Source organism: Periplaneta americana, chromosome 6, assembly GCF_040183065.1.
Source record: "Periplaneta americana isolate PAMFEO1 chromosome 6, P.americana_PAMFEO1_priV1, whole genome shotgun sequence".
Classification (NCBI taxonomy): Eukaryota; Metazoa; Arthropoda; class Insecta; order Blattodea; family Blattidae; genus Periplaneta; species Periplaneta americana.
Window position 1 is genome coordinate 92335467 of NC_091122.1, and position 14684 is coordinate 92350150.

General features: G+C 36.3%; 1 protein-coding gene across 1 annotated transcript; it reads left to right on the plus strand.

Annotated features, from left to right (window-relative positions):
- The first annotated feature begins 7125 nt into the window (after window positions 1-7125).
- On the plus strand, window positions 7126-14457 carry LOC138701501 (tigger transposable element-derived protein 4-like). The gene is made up of 2 exons (XM_069828452.1): window positions 7126-7824; window positions 7931-14457. Exon 2 carries the CDS (start codon window positions 7958-7960, stop codon window positions 9464-9466), a length of 1509 nt encoding a protein of 502 aa, XP_069684553.1. The 5' UTR covers window positions 7126-7824; window positions 7931-7957; the 3' UTR covers window positions 9467-14457.
- The last annotated feature ends 227 nt before the right edge of the window (window positions 14458-14684 follow it).

The window sequence follows — 14684 nt, forward strand, 5'->3', positions numbered from 1 at the left end:
TAAAATAAAAACTGTTTTCAAGTTGGACATATGAAACAAAATGTGCTTACAAAGATAGGAGATCGACACCACATTTACAAATTAGAATAGCGATTGGAGGAAGACAAAATATCAATTTTCAAGGTGAAACAAACATGACAGGCCTCCTCCTCGAGTGCAAACATCGACAAATATCGAACTTAGCCATATTCAACAAACTTGAACTGAACATAGCGCCTGTAATGGACGATGCTAGTAGACACATGATAGCTTCCAAAATGTGATTATTTTGGTCAAATCTGATTATTTTGGTCAAATCTTCTGTCCAGTTCCACTAGCATCTTCTCTAGAATAGGAAGAAAGGTATGTCTGTGGAAACCTTCCATCACTACAAATTTTACAATATGGTCTGGAAGTCTTCTTGCGCGACTAGGAAGTTGATCACTGTCTTTGATCCCTGTTTCAGTTTCAAAGGCATTTCACTTTCTGCCAGATTGAACTGAAATCAAAGAAGAACGGAACTGTTAATCACACAATAACTTCATTCTGGTTGGATGATCGTTCACCTTTGTTGAAGCATGTGGACGTGAGGCCAGCAGTCTGCTGGTTGGCTCTTGATGGGCTGTTGCACGGTGGACATTTATATTTTCTTGTACCTAGCTGCAACTATGGTAAGGGCTTATTCAATAAGACTGCCTCACCTTTGCAGCATATCTGATGAATGTTTAATTTCTTTTAAATGTATGCTGAAAATTAACAAATGTGCCAAAAACCCTTTGTTTATATTTTATGGCATTAATCAAGCCTCTTGGTTCTTTAGCACTCTGCCTCAAAACACCTCTTTTAATTACTGTATTCTCTTTTGAGGACTGTTTTTAAGATTTGAACTAGGCTGTGGAATTCCATGAAAAATTTGTCACAATGTCACAAGGGAATACCAATTCATGAACACTTACCTCTTTTACATCACTCTACGCCAAATCATTCTCGAATTCTAAGACACTTTAGATGTGGAGACCTCAGCATTCTTTTTTTTTTCCCTCTTAGTAGCATTTCTCAAGAAAGTCTGAAATACTGCATTTCCTGCCCAGGCCTAACGTTTCAAAGACTCAGATTATTTCTCTTTTTTGGAAAGCACTTCTTAAAGAGTCAGCCTATATAATTGGAAATTTATTTCACTTTATCACATTGAACATTTTATTCCACTAGACCGATTGTACAGTTCAGCACAAGGAACTGAACGACATAATTATCACTTGAAAAGCACAGAGGAGATTGCAATCTAATTTGGTATGTACTGACTAACACTGTTGAGAATTATTGTCTCTGTATGTACCATTGTCGCAAAAATATACTCATTATTAAACGTTATTCTTTAGAGTGGTCTTAGATGAGAATTCATAATATACTATTTATGTAGTCTATCTGTTGTTTAATTAGAAGTTAAACATTATTCTTTAGAGTGGTCTTATGAGAATTCATAATATATTATAATGTATGTAGCCTATATATTTAATTAAAAGTTAAATGTTATTCTTTACAGTGGTCTTAGATGAGAATTCATAATATACAATTTATGTAGCCTATCTATTGTTTAAGTCCACACCTATGGAGTAATGGTTAGCGTGTCTGATTGCAAAACCAGGTGGCCCGGGTTCGATTCCCAGTCGGGACAAGTTACCTGGTTGAGATTTTTTCCGGAGTTTTCCCTCAATCCAAAATGCGCAAATGCTGGGTAACTTTCGGTGCTGGACCCCAGAGTCATTTCACCGGCATTATCACTTTCATCTCATTCAGATGCTAAATAACCTAAGATGTTGATAAAGCATCGTAAAATAACCTACTAAAATAAAAAATCTATTGTTTAATTAGAAGTTAAACGTTATTCTTTTGTGTATTTTACATGAGAATTCATAATATACAATTTATGTAGCCTATCTATTGTTTAATTGGAAGTTAAACGTCATTCTTTAGAGTGGTCTTAGATAAGAATTCATAATATATAATTTATGTAGCCTATAGGTCTATATTGTTTAATTATTAGAAGTTGAACGTTATTCTTTAGAGTGGTCCTAGATGAGAATTCGTAATATAGGCTACAATTTATGTAACCTATCTATTGTTTAATTAGAAGTTAAATATTATTGTTTAGAATGGTCTTAGATGAGAATTCATAATATAGCCTACAATTGATGTAGCCTATCTATTGTTTAATTAGAAGTTAAACATTATTCTTTAGAGTGGTCTTAGATGTGAATTCATAATATACAATTTATGTAGCCTATATAGGCCTATATTTATATGCGTTATTGTAGGTATGTTAACAAAAAACCATAATTTCAAGTCACACAGGGTTTGTGTACACTCGATGTGCGGTTTTTTCTGGCATCTTGTAAGTCCACTCATATGTGGATATAAAGGGAAAAATTGAGACAGTGTCGGGTGAAATTCCTGGGTAGCTCAGTTGGTATAGCATTGGTCCACTCAGCCAAAAGTTTACAGGATTAATACATGGCCCCGGAACAATTTTTCCCTTGAAATTATTCAAATCTGCTTCACAGGGAGCTTTACCTGAAAGCTAGATGTGCATAAATTCAACATGTGTGGTATTAAATCTATGCAAGAGATAGTAAATATCAATACCTTAAAAACAATATACTTTGCATACTTTCACTCGGTAATGAGTTTTGGAATAATATTCTGGGGAAATTCTACAGGTAGTAACAATATTTTTCCTACTACAAAAAAGAGTAATTAGAATAATAGTAGGTGCCAAATCTAGGGAATCATGTAGAACTATTTAAAAAAAAAACTACAAATAATCCCCATGTCTTGTCAGTATATTTTTTCATTAATAAACTTCCTCGTATGTAATCGTCAAAACTTTGTAATTAATGCAACAGTGGCAAGTCTATCGTGCTATCAAAAAGAAGTGTGTTATAATAACAGTAAGAATTTTTAATAGCCTCCCTATTGATATAAAAAATCAAAACATAAGATTATTTAGCGCCAAATTAAAGAAATAGCTAATTTCTGACACCTTCTATTCTGTAGGTGAATTTAAGAAATTCAACAATGCTGCACGAATATTTCTGTCTTGTATTAAGTATCGATACTAACTCCGTGTTGTACCCTGGATCAGGGGTACATACCAGTATATTGTAAAACTCTTCTGTATATGTATTTTACCAGGCAGAATTTAGAAACCACCTTTATGTATGGGTACCACTATAGCTGATTTCCAGTCACATGGAATAGCTGCATTGTTTATGGGAACATGAAATATATGCATGAAGTATGGAATTATGGCCTCGGAACCTAATTTAAGTCTTTTTGTAAACAGGAATTCCTGAAGAAACGCGAAGGCAAATCTTGGAACATTCTGCTAAACAGTAATAACATCTCGGACTTACCACGAAAAAAAAGGCTGTTGCTATATTTCGCTTAACAACCGGACATGATTGTCTCGTCTCTCACTTACATCGAATTAATATCTACCAGCATCCACAGTGCAACCTCTGTAGAAATCGGAACTTCATCATGGATAAAGAACATTTGCTACAATGTCCAGCAGTAAAGAAAATAGATGCTGAATTACCATCACAGCTCACCAAATACTATTGGGATGCCTGCAGGAGAATGGAAGAAATCCAAGCTCCTTAGCAATGGTCAGCAACAACAACAACAACAACATATACACTAATGTTTGTGGAAATTACAACACCAAGAAGGATACATGTGATTGAAATTAAATTGATACCACAGATTAGGTACATGACAATACACAAATGATTAGAATTACAGTACTGTACCTGATCTGTGACCATGAGATTTCAATATGGTGTGAAGCCTCCATGCGCTGTAATCAGAACCTCTAAGCGTCGTGGCACTGAATCAAAGAGGGTCTGGATATGTTCCTGGGAAATCTCCCTTCACAAGTTAGTATGCGATTCCACAAAGCATCAAGAATGGATGCTGGAGGACCATGACGAACAAGTTGCCGACCAACCATATCCCAGACATGTTCGATGGGCAACATGTCTGGCGAACGTGCAGGCCAGGGAAGGAGTAATACCCGTCGTTCTTCAAAGAAGGCTTGCACAATCCTCGCCACATGTGGCCTGGCATTGTTCTGCTGAAATATGGTATGTGGAGTTGCCTGAAGGAGGGGCAGTACCTCAGGTTCTAAAACTTCCCTAATGTAGTGGTTGCTGGTCAGAGTGCCTTGAATACATAGGAGGCGAGATATATTGTATCCAATGGCGCCCCAAACCATCACACTAGGCATTTGTTCGCTATGTCACTCAACAATGCAGGCTTTCAGATTGCATGATGGCGTCTAACACGTATGTGGCCATCATTGTAGGACAAGTTTAAGAGGGACTCTTCCGAAAAAACTGTATTTTGCCACTCAGCGCGCCAGTGACGGCACTCACGTGCCCATTGCAATCTGAGACACTGGTGGTTTCTGGACAATGGAAGCCGACACAACGGCATGTGAGCCACTAGTCCAGCCCTCAAAAGACGGTGACAAACCGTTGATATAGACAGGTCCACACTCGTTGCAGTACTCCAACGTCGACTGAACACTGGGATGAAGTTGTATTGTCCGTCATGGCCATGCAAACAAGATGGTGGTCATTCCATGCTGTGGTCACATTATGTAGTCCAGTACCCGCTCGTCTCTGGTTCGACCCTCTTCTATCCACTGGTTTCACACATGCATCACTGCCGTAGCAGCCCTGTACGAGCCGAAATGTCACAGTATGACAAACCTGCTTCCTGGAGAGCAACCATTCTGCTCCGTTAGAACTCACTTACGTGCTGATATTGCGCTCTTCCATGTCAACGAGGCATACCTGCACTAGCTTTCACGTTTCCACTTCTTTTGGAAGCTCTGCACTGACTGAGCAAGGCAGAACACTGACCTTGCTGGTGACAAAAGAGACGTCGCTGTTGAGTCTATGTTGTGTATACCATCTCTCTGGAAACATAATTATTGGTGGTACACTGTTCTACACATCTCCCGAGTTTGGAGTCGTTCGGGCTATTCTTTCTGGGTATTGCACTTTTCACAAACAGTAGCGTATTTCAACTAGACTGTGACTATAATTAAGACTTTGTAGTACGGTACTATGTTTCATATTCTAGCTATGAAGCGATGTATGAATACCGTGGAATGTAAATAAATACAATACAATACAATGCAATTATATTCTTGATTGTTTTGTAGAGTTATAAATGTGTGTTTTGTTAAACTGCAGTCTTTAATCTGCGGAGTGCTCAGCTCAACTGAGTTCCAACTCACATAATGCATAATTTTCTGGGCATTTCATGTAAATTTGTCTTATGAATATAATCGTCATATATGTTCAGAGAAAACTAATCTAGTACGTTTCTGTATGATCTAGTACAAATGTGCTCACGGTGTGCATTTTGCCCACTGTGTACCCGGGGCACTAGCTGTGCGTGTGCTGGAAACCTGCTCCACATGTCAGCAAACAGTGTCTGCTGTTCAATCCTAGTGTAACCAAACAGTAACATCACTGACAGTTCGTAAAATGGCAAGGTATTCATTTATTTGTACATTTATTCATTTACTTATTTATTATTCAGATACTTATTTCATTACCAGACTTATTTATTTCTTTTTCTTTCTGTATTTATTTCCTTCTATTTTATTTCTTTCGTTCTTTCTGTTTTTCTTTCTTTATTTATTTTGTTGCTTACTGTTTCTTCTTTCCTTTCTTTCATTTATTTCTTTACCTTTTTATTTATTTATTCCTGTCTTTTCTTTTTTCTTCCTTTCTTTATTTGTTTAATCTGGTAGAGATAAGATCATCTGGCTTTCTCTTCCCCTCTACCATGGGATTACAACTACATTTATAATAAAATCAAAGTACTAAAACATTACCTGATTAATAAAGACTGCACAATTTACTGTAGAATTTAAAAACGAAGAAAGTATTAATTACTGAATACAAATTAAACGAATAATAATTATATATAGGGATGAAATTACTGGAGTTGAAGTATTTTATGCTACAATAAGAGAACTATTTACGAAGAGAACAGAACAAGTACTGGCACTACATTTAAAGTGATTCAAGTTCCAATGAGAGGAATGGTTTCTTTCTGTTCAAACTGGCGAATGTGCTAATATATATATATATATATATATATATATATATATATATATATATATATATATATATATATATATATATAAAAGAAAATGCATAGAGCAAAAAAAAATTTGTTTAGATAATGTGAATATATTATAAATACGACTTCCTAATAAATTTTAAAAGACATGATATTTAAATGCGATAAAATATTGTCAATCCCACTAGGACAGTGGTTCTTAATCTTTTTTGAGTCATGAACTTTGAAATCTGGTGAAAGCTGCCTAAAAAAATGTAAAAAAAAGTGAGAAACAATTTTAAATACGTTTCTGCTTTTTACGTTGAAATAATATATTGAATATACATGTTAATTTTTATGTGATCTTCACGGACACCCTGAAGCCCATCTAAGGACCACCTATAACTTGTTTTTTTGAAAGATGGGACACTGATGGGACATGACAGTTTAGCGGCCGAACTTGAAACTACAGTGCTATATTGCCAATATGGACTACCACGCTGCCAGCTGATGGAAGGTATCAATTGACGTTACGATGGCTGACGTTAAAACATTAATTGACAATTGAAGCAAAGATAAGAAAACAATACAAAAATCGACAGAGAATCAAAGACGAAACGTACCAATGCTAACATTGTGTGCAGAATAAATGTCGCCAAGAGAGCTATAAGCACTCGCCATGTGGGAACGGTAAGTTTGACAACTCAACCGTTGTTACCATAGCAACAGGCCTACCACTCTATGTGACATTCAGTTGTTTCTCCGATCGCATCGCTCCTGTCATGTCCCATCTTTCAAAAAAATAAGTATAGGTACCATAGGTTAAGAACACTTTCACTAGGAGATTAGCGACTGAGTGGACGCCACTGAACTCCTTGCCTTCCCGATACATGCACAATTCGCCCAGGGCATGTCCGATTCCTCCCCACCGTAAGCACCTCTGATCTAATATCTTTATAGGGAAAAATTTAGTACGAACATTTTTTGCCTTGTGGCAACCCTGAACCTGATAGCACGAAAGCACGATTCGTTTGGCTTGGACTGTACATTTACACTATGCCGGTAGGATGTACTGTACCAAAACATTGACTCTGTACAAAAAAGTCAACAGAATAAAACTGAAGTGACAGATTTTATTATGCATTGTTCATGCAACGATTAGTCTGTATATTGGTAGTTTTTTAAATAATGTAATTAACTGTGAACGAAGTTTACGATTAATACAGTACAAAAGACTGACATTTAGATATCTGGACAGTGTTATCGAATATAGCACAGTGAATTTATTTTACTAAGCGTGAGTGACTGCTGCGTTTAAATTGAGAAATTAATATTTATTTTGTAAATGAAGTACATTTCGGGAGCGTTCTTAAGTTCCATGACAAATATCATATTTTGTAGAGTTTTTTATTTCAAAGACTTAACTAAATTTGATGAATAATGAATTTACATTTTGTTATTGATCTTACCGTTAATCCATATGCAATAACATCCAATAATTTTGTTTTAATGAAATACCGATAACCAAATCTGAGCGACCATGACGATCTTAACCCTGCTTTTATCGATAGGACGATTTCTGTTGGGGCATTCGTTGTTCGAAGAAATGAAACCAGACAAACGCTATCAGCACGCAGTTAAAAGGGTCTGACCGCCAGGGCGATGCTTCTTTCTGCGAAAATGGAAAGAAAGCTTTCATTGGTAACTAAATTAGGCCTATCGGGAGAAGGATTCCCGTAAAAGAGCAATATTTTAAATCGTGAATTGTTACGAAAATTTCACCCCGTGTCTTTACTTTTGTATACAGCAATGACAAACGAAGTGTGAAAGTGTGATGTCTGCCGACACTGGAAATAGGCCTAATATCCTTAGGCATGAGGAATGTGTCTGGAACATAACTAAACCAATCAAGGCTTCTAGTGAGAAGAAAAAGGGTGAGGTTCTGTCTTTGAAGTTGAGAGTTGAAGTGATCAGGGAGAGCTCGAACGGACTTTCTCAGAGGGCATTGGCCCTCAAGTTCAATTGCAGTAAGACTCAGATTCAGAACATTCTGAAAGATAAAGACAGATTGCTGCGGGAGTGGAGGGATGGAGGGGGTCAGTTCCCAAGAAGGAAACGAAGACAGAGGCATGAGAACGTGAACAATTTCGTGTGGGAGTGGTTTAAAGAGGCGCGCACCAAGGGCTTGCCTCTTAGTGGACCCATCCTACAGGAGAAAGCCAGAGAGTTCGCCGCATTTTTCAACGTAGATAAGTTCAACGCCAGTAATGGCTGGTTGGACAGCTTCAAGAAGCGCCACAACATTGTCTTCAGGGATATTCTTGGGGAAAGTGAGGCTGAGGGGGCGGACTGGCGATCCCGCGTGACCGCTGCATGTGAGGGCTATGCTCTTCGAGATGTGTTCAGCATAGAAGAGACTGGACTCTTCTTCAGGACTGTGCCTGACAAGATGGCAGACTGTGGTAGTAATCTTCCTAGTGAACGGGTGACGCTGGCTTTGTGCATCAATGTGCTGGGAGAGAAGGAGCCCCCTGTTGTGGTCTACTGCACACACTGCAGAGACAGCGACGCAGGGGTGGAGTGGTACACCAATAGTAAGTCGTGGATGACCCCAGACATCTTTAGCCAGTGGGCCACTAAATTCAATAATAGGATGGTAGCAGAGAACAGAAAGGTGCTGCTCTTCCTGCATGATGCTCCATGCCATCCACCACTTGAACTCTCCAACGTGAGTTTAATGTTCCTCCCTGCAAGCTCTGCCAGTTGTCTCCGACCCTTGGATCAGGCTTTCAAGCTTCTGTACCGCCGGCGGATGCTGCGGTCTCTGGTGGCTCGGATGAATGGGTCAAGTATCACTAATCTCTCACAGCAAGTGTCAGTGTCTGATGCTGTGGCATGGGTACACTCTGCTTGGGCAGACGTGAAGCCATCAGTGGCCCACCGCCTCTTCACCATGTGTGGCATCAAGATGGCGCAGGCAGGTGCAGCTCTGGAGGATGATGTAGCAACAGAATTGGACGACGTTGCAGTGGAAGTGTCATCCCTAGGCGAGGTGGCTGGCATCACGGTGGAGCTGGACTCTGATGGAAGCCGAGCCACACCCTGCTATGATGTGGGCAGTGACTGGGGTGATGAGGAGGTGAGAGGGCTAGAGCAGCCCAAGGTCGATGCCCTGCCACTGAACCAAGCACTCAGCACTATTGATGCACTCAAAGCCCTAGCAGCAGAACTGGAGTGCCCCAAGAGACTAACCCAGGCCCTCCATGTGGCAGAGGAAGAGTTCGAGAACATCATAGTGAAGAGGAAATGTGTGAACATGTGCAATAAGACTTCACGTTTTTAAAATCATTCCTAAATTTTATATTTTCAAAAGTGAACTCTGATTTTTCAACAATGTGTTGATTAGAACTCAGCTGTATCTTCGTCCCCACCAAAGAGAACAGAATTCAATTCCTGTGAATTGTAGTGCAATTTTTCTTGATGTACTTCGATTTTTCTTATCACTCTCATTCTCCTGTTGCTCCATTATTAATATAAGATCACCATATTAGCTCCAAGTGTCAGTAGCCTATCTCTGTAGTTATAGAGGGTTGTGTAATTAAAGTACTGCATTGGTGTGTTGATTTTTAGAACATGGCTTTTAAATGATTGCTCACACTTGCAAAAAAATGTCAGACTTTTACCTGATTGCATTCACACTCAGCATCTACTAATATGCATTATTACTTATAATACTTACATGTCGTGACTGACAAGTCTGGTATAGATCAGATCCATAGTGCACTAAGAGGATAATGCAGTGTAGCAGTCATTGCTCCGGCTACTGTGCAAACAGGCTTATAAAGACTATGAATCAGACACTGTTAAATGTATAAAACACATGCTGGGGAAGAAGAATCGAAAGGAGAAACTGGCCTGATGTATACATCATTGTAAGGAGATGAACAGATTGAACAGTTATGAGTGTTTTATGGTAGTAGTAGTAATAATAATAATAATATATCGAATATACAAGTTGCCTAGAATAAAACTGCACTTTATCAAAAAATCTGATTTTTCAGGAAAGACGAAAAATTAGTGCAGTTAGGCTTAAAACGGTGATTTTACTATTACTAAAGTTAAGGCAGATAAATAATATCAGCTTTGACTTCAAATGAGCAGTTTATCACATTTCCTGCAAAATTCTGCACTGAAACATGTCTAAAACCCATATTTCATAATCTGGAGAAAGTGGAGTTTGATTCTAGGTGACTTGTATACAGTGGCATATGCTGAACCTGGAGTTTGGGTGTTCTGTTAAAAATATATAGTTGATCTATCTCGCACAATTGTTATAGGCCTAAGTGAAATATCGGGTCAACATTAACTGCCATTTTTAATATATAATTTAGTATTATTTATAAATAATAACTATGGGGCGGATGTTGATGACCTAAAAATCTACTTAAAATGATCATTAAAATGCCCTTAAACTAATGGAAAAATGACATAAAATTAAAAGAAAATGACATTTAAATATTATTCAAAGTACTCGCACCACAACTTCTTAAAAATTAATCATCTTGTTTCAATGACTGCCCTGCAAATGCCGGAGAAAGGAGGCAACTACAAATAATGTTATTCAAAATTGCATTATTTATGATCAAACAATAACCATGGCCAGCAAAATAACCTGTTTGAAGTTTCACAACTCGCTAACTATTCTACAATTTCATATTGTGAAATATAAAAATGTCTAGTGTATTGTTCGCTTTTTGTTTTATATTGTTACACTAAATTCGGAAGTGGCAGGGTAGGTCTACCATTATTCACTATATGTAATTTCCTAGTGGGTGAGAAGAGAATGGCTTTTGCAAAAGATCTTGTACAGTGTACATTTCCAAGTGCTATTATCATTAAATAAGTAATTTAAATTGTTCACCTGTGCTGGCACATAACTATGAACCCTAGTAAAACTTAAACACAGTAAATTCACGTAAACACACACGTCAAACACAATATTTTGTAACGCTATTGACAAGTTGAGCTGCCTGTATACAGGACGACCTGCGAGCTTGAGAGAAGCGAGTATCCCCACCATGCCACCTTGCGCATGCAGAGAATTATAGCAGTAACTCTCAGCAGGGGATGTTCTTTTGTACAGACAGAACAACCAGACCAGAACTCATCCCACTTCGTCAGGCAGAGTGTACATTATAAAACGAAAGCCATTCTGGGGATGGTGTGCACATTCAACCAGCAGGCATTTAAAATATTTAAATGGTAATAAATTAAAATTAGTCTTGAACTATATACGTCAACTGCCAATGAGATTAACACGCATTTAAATTGTGATAAATTAAAATTATTGTTGCATTATATAAAACAACTTAAAATAAAAAAATGAGATTACCGAATTTACAGGGTGTCCAGTGCACACCTTGAACACCTGCAATATACGCCCCTGCTTCTATACCTCTACGAAACTAGTTGATGGTGATCATATAACTACTTCATAAACTTACCGGTACTCTTAATACCTTGTTAAATTTAAAATATTTTTCATTACCTTATTTAATCATTATTGCAACACAACGAGACTTCTACACAATTATGTAATATTTTATCTGTAACCTACAGCTACAGCAATGCAAAGTTTATAACTTCACTTTCTCTTCACATCTCACCCTAACTAAGAACAGAAATTTATCCAATTTTTTCAGACTTTTTTCACTTACAGTTCTTTATTATTTCTTATATACTATTCTGTTATTTAATTTCAGAATTTTCTTTTTTATAAACAAATTATTTTCAGAAATTTTGAACGTCTTTTACATTTATTTTTATATTGATATGGACTTTTACAAATTGTAAAATTTGGGAGATACATGTCATGTTATTAAGTCGGTACTGATAATTTTGTCGTGAGCATAATCAAAGAACAGGATTTATCGACATCTTGAAAAATCATGAACAAAATATTGGTTTTACTAGTCCATTTTGTCTAAACTGGAAAGCAGCCTTAACGATATCATTAATATGAAAAGATAATGGTTAATATTGAATGAACACTCCAAAGTAACTTGTAACATCAGTATGTTTCTAGAATTAAAAATAAGAAAACTTTTGGGATTACTTAAGAAGGGGAAATTTCACTAAGGAAATACATTCGTACAATAAAAAAAAAAAATTGCGCTCTATCAGGGGTTCAGGGATACATAGGCATGTAGAATACATCACCCAGTCTAGGAAATGAAACTACAAGTGTGTTGGTTTAAATGTTATATTTTTATCTTTGGTTTACAAATGGAAGGGGTCTATGCTCAGCAATGTCCATTTTGAACTTAGAAATTACAAGAACTAAAGAAAAGTAGGGATCAAGGAAGACTAATTACAGAAAATGCATAAAAACTTCAGAACTGGAAGAAAAATTATGCATTGTTTTAGAAAAGGGTCACGGAAGAGAGAAAGATATCCTGGAATGGATTTCTAGAAAAACTATAAAAATGAAGGATAAATTATGATGATAAATCATTTAAATTATGTGAGAACCAGAAACTAAGTCTTAAATATGAAATTTACAAGTGAGGTTACGTGTTAAGAACTAAACTATATGTTTTCTCCTTTCACGTATTTTTCTTTGTATCCATAGCAACAGCAGTAATTCATCGTCACTATGGTTATAATCGGTTCATAACTTATTATCTTACTATGAATATAGTCTGTACAATGAATCACAAGCAAGATCCCACATATAAAAAACACTACAGAATCGTCTGCAGCATACCAGAGTCACGTGATTTACGTTTCCAATGTTGATAGCGTGCGCAGTAGACCAAGAGTGCTCTGTCTGTACTTAACTGTATGCATAATTGCATATAGCAGAAATTAAGCCATTTACAGATTCGGAGATTGTTAACTGAATGTGACACTTTATTTTATAAATTTCCAAATTAAAAACAGATTACATGTGAAATATGATATGATATATATTTCTTCACAGCACTTCTTTACATGTAATAGTGTACCTCACATTTCTGTATCCGGTGCCACCATTAACATATTATTACAATAACACATTATTTGCAGTACACGTCTACACACATACTTCCAATTATGCTATGTATCTTTTTTGTTACTTGGTCAATCTCCCCTTCAGTATTTCCCTACATTTCATGTGCTATTCTCTATTTGTTCATTAATCCTAATATATCTAATATTATATATGGTACTCCTTTCACACCCCCCTTATTCTCTAACTACTATTCACTAAACTCTCAATTTCAGTTTTTCTCTATAAATTATCATATTGAATTATTTGCCTATTTGTTCTTTGACCTTTTATTCAATTACTGTTCCAACGTTCAAATGTTAGTACTAATTTTATTGCTGTCACTTGTTCATTTCTCTATTTCTACTTCTACTTGATTCAAGCCTGCATTATTATTCCTTTCCTCTCTACTTAATTCACTTACTTTATCATTTCCTGATGTCTCTTTCTGTAACCACTGTTCCATCTTCTCTTACTGTATTCTTCCTCAGGCCAATAGCCTTTATACTGTGTTAGCGAGTTGTGCACACGCGACTGCTCTCTCCTGCATTCTGCTGTAAACTGTTGCATGTGAAATAAAACAAATCAATCTGCTTGTGTTGACATGATTTTGCAGAAGATTAGCATCGGCCCTTCAGCTTCAAAATACCAGTAATATATAAGAATTAGTTCTGTTCCTTTATATTCAAATAATAATAATAATAATAATAATAATAATAATAATAACATACAGTATACTTTGCACTATTTGAAAATTACATTAACTACGGAATTCATATATGGGGAAATGCAACACTAGTCAATAGCATCATATTACTATAAAAAAAAAAGGGCACTGAGGGTAACATTAAAAAAAAAATACCAAGGAATCATATAGGCCACTATTTACAGAGTTAAAGGTAATGTCAGTTTACAGTCTATTCATTTACAAAACTGATCTTCCTTAGATCTAATATAGATCTTTATCAGACTAGATCAGATATACATTCTTTTAACACTAGAAATAAAGATAAATTAGATTACACAAGGTACAGCTTGAGTGTGAGCTCTAAAACTAGCTTTTTAATGGCGTCAACATATTTAATAAGCCACCATTGGAGGCGAGAAAGGTGCCAATAAATAGGTTGAAGTCCTGTGTACATAGGTGCTTGTTGAATAGACCTTTCTACTCTATGAATTCATGGAATGTGATGTAAATATTGTATTTAGAAATTTAACCCTTTATATTTTAATTTTTGTCTTTGTATGTTAATTTTTCTTTTTGTCTTTGTATAAATGTGTTAACCTGCATCATACTCTGTTTATTTGCCAGTGTTTGATTATTTTCTCATATTTTTTTATTTGTCTATGTTTGTTTGTGCTAGCTTTATTTGTTTTTGCACGATCGTATTTTTTGTTGTATTTACAGCTATTGCTGTTAGGCCTTGAAAGTTAGAATTCCAACACAGAAACTTGTTGATAGGGAAACTATTCTTTATAACATAAAACTATAATGAAATAGACTCATTACGATGCACTTATTCTTACTTAG

Bases quoted from the DNA above. Each gene is read 5' to 3' on its own strand.
- LOC138701501 (XM_069828452.1), top strand. From the start codon at position 7,958: ATGTCTGCCGACACTGGAAATAGGCCTAATATCCTTAGGCATGAGGAA.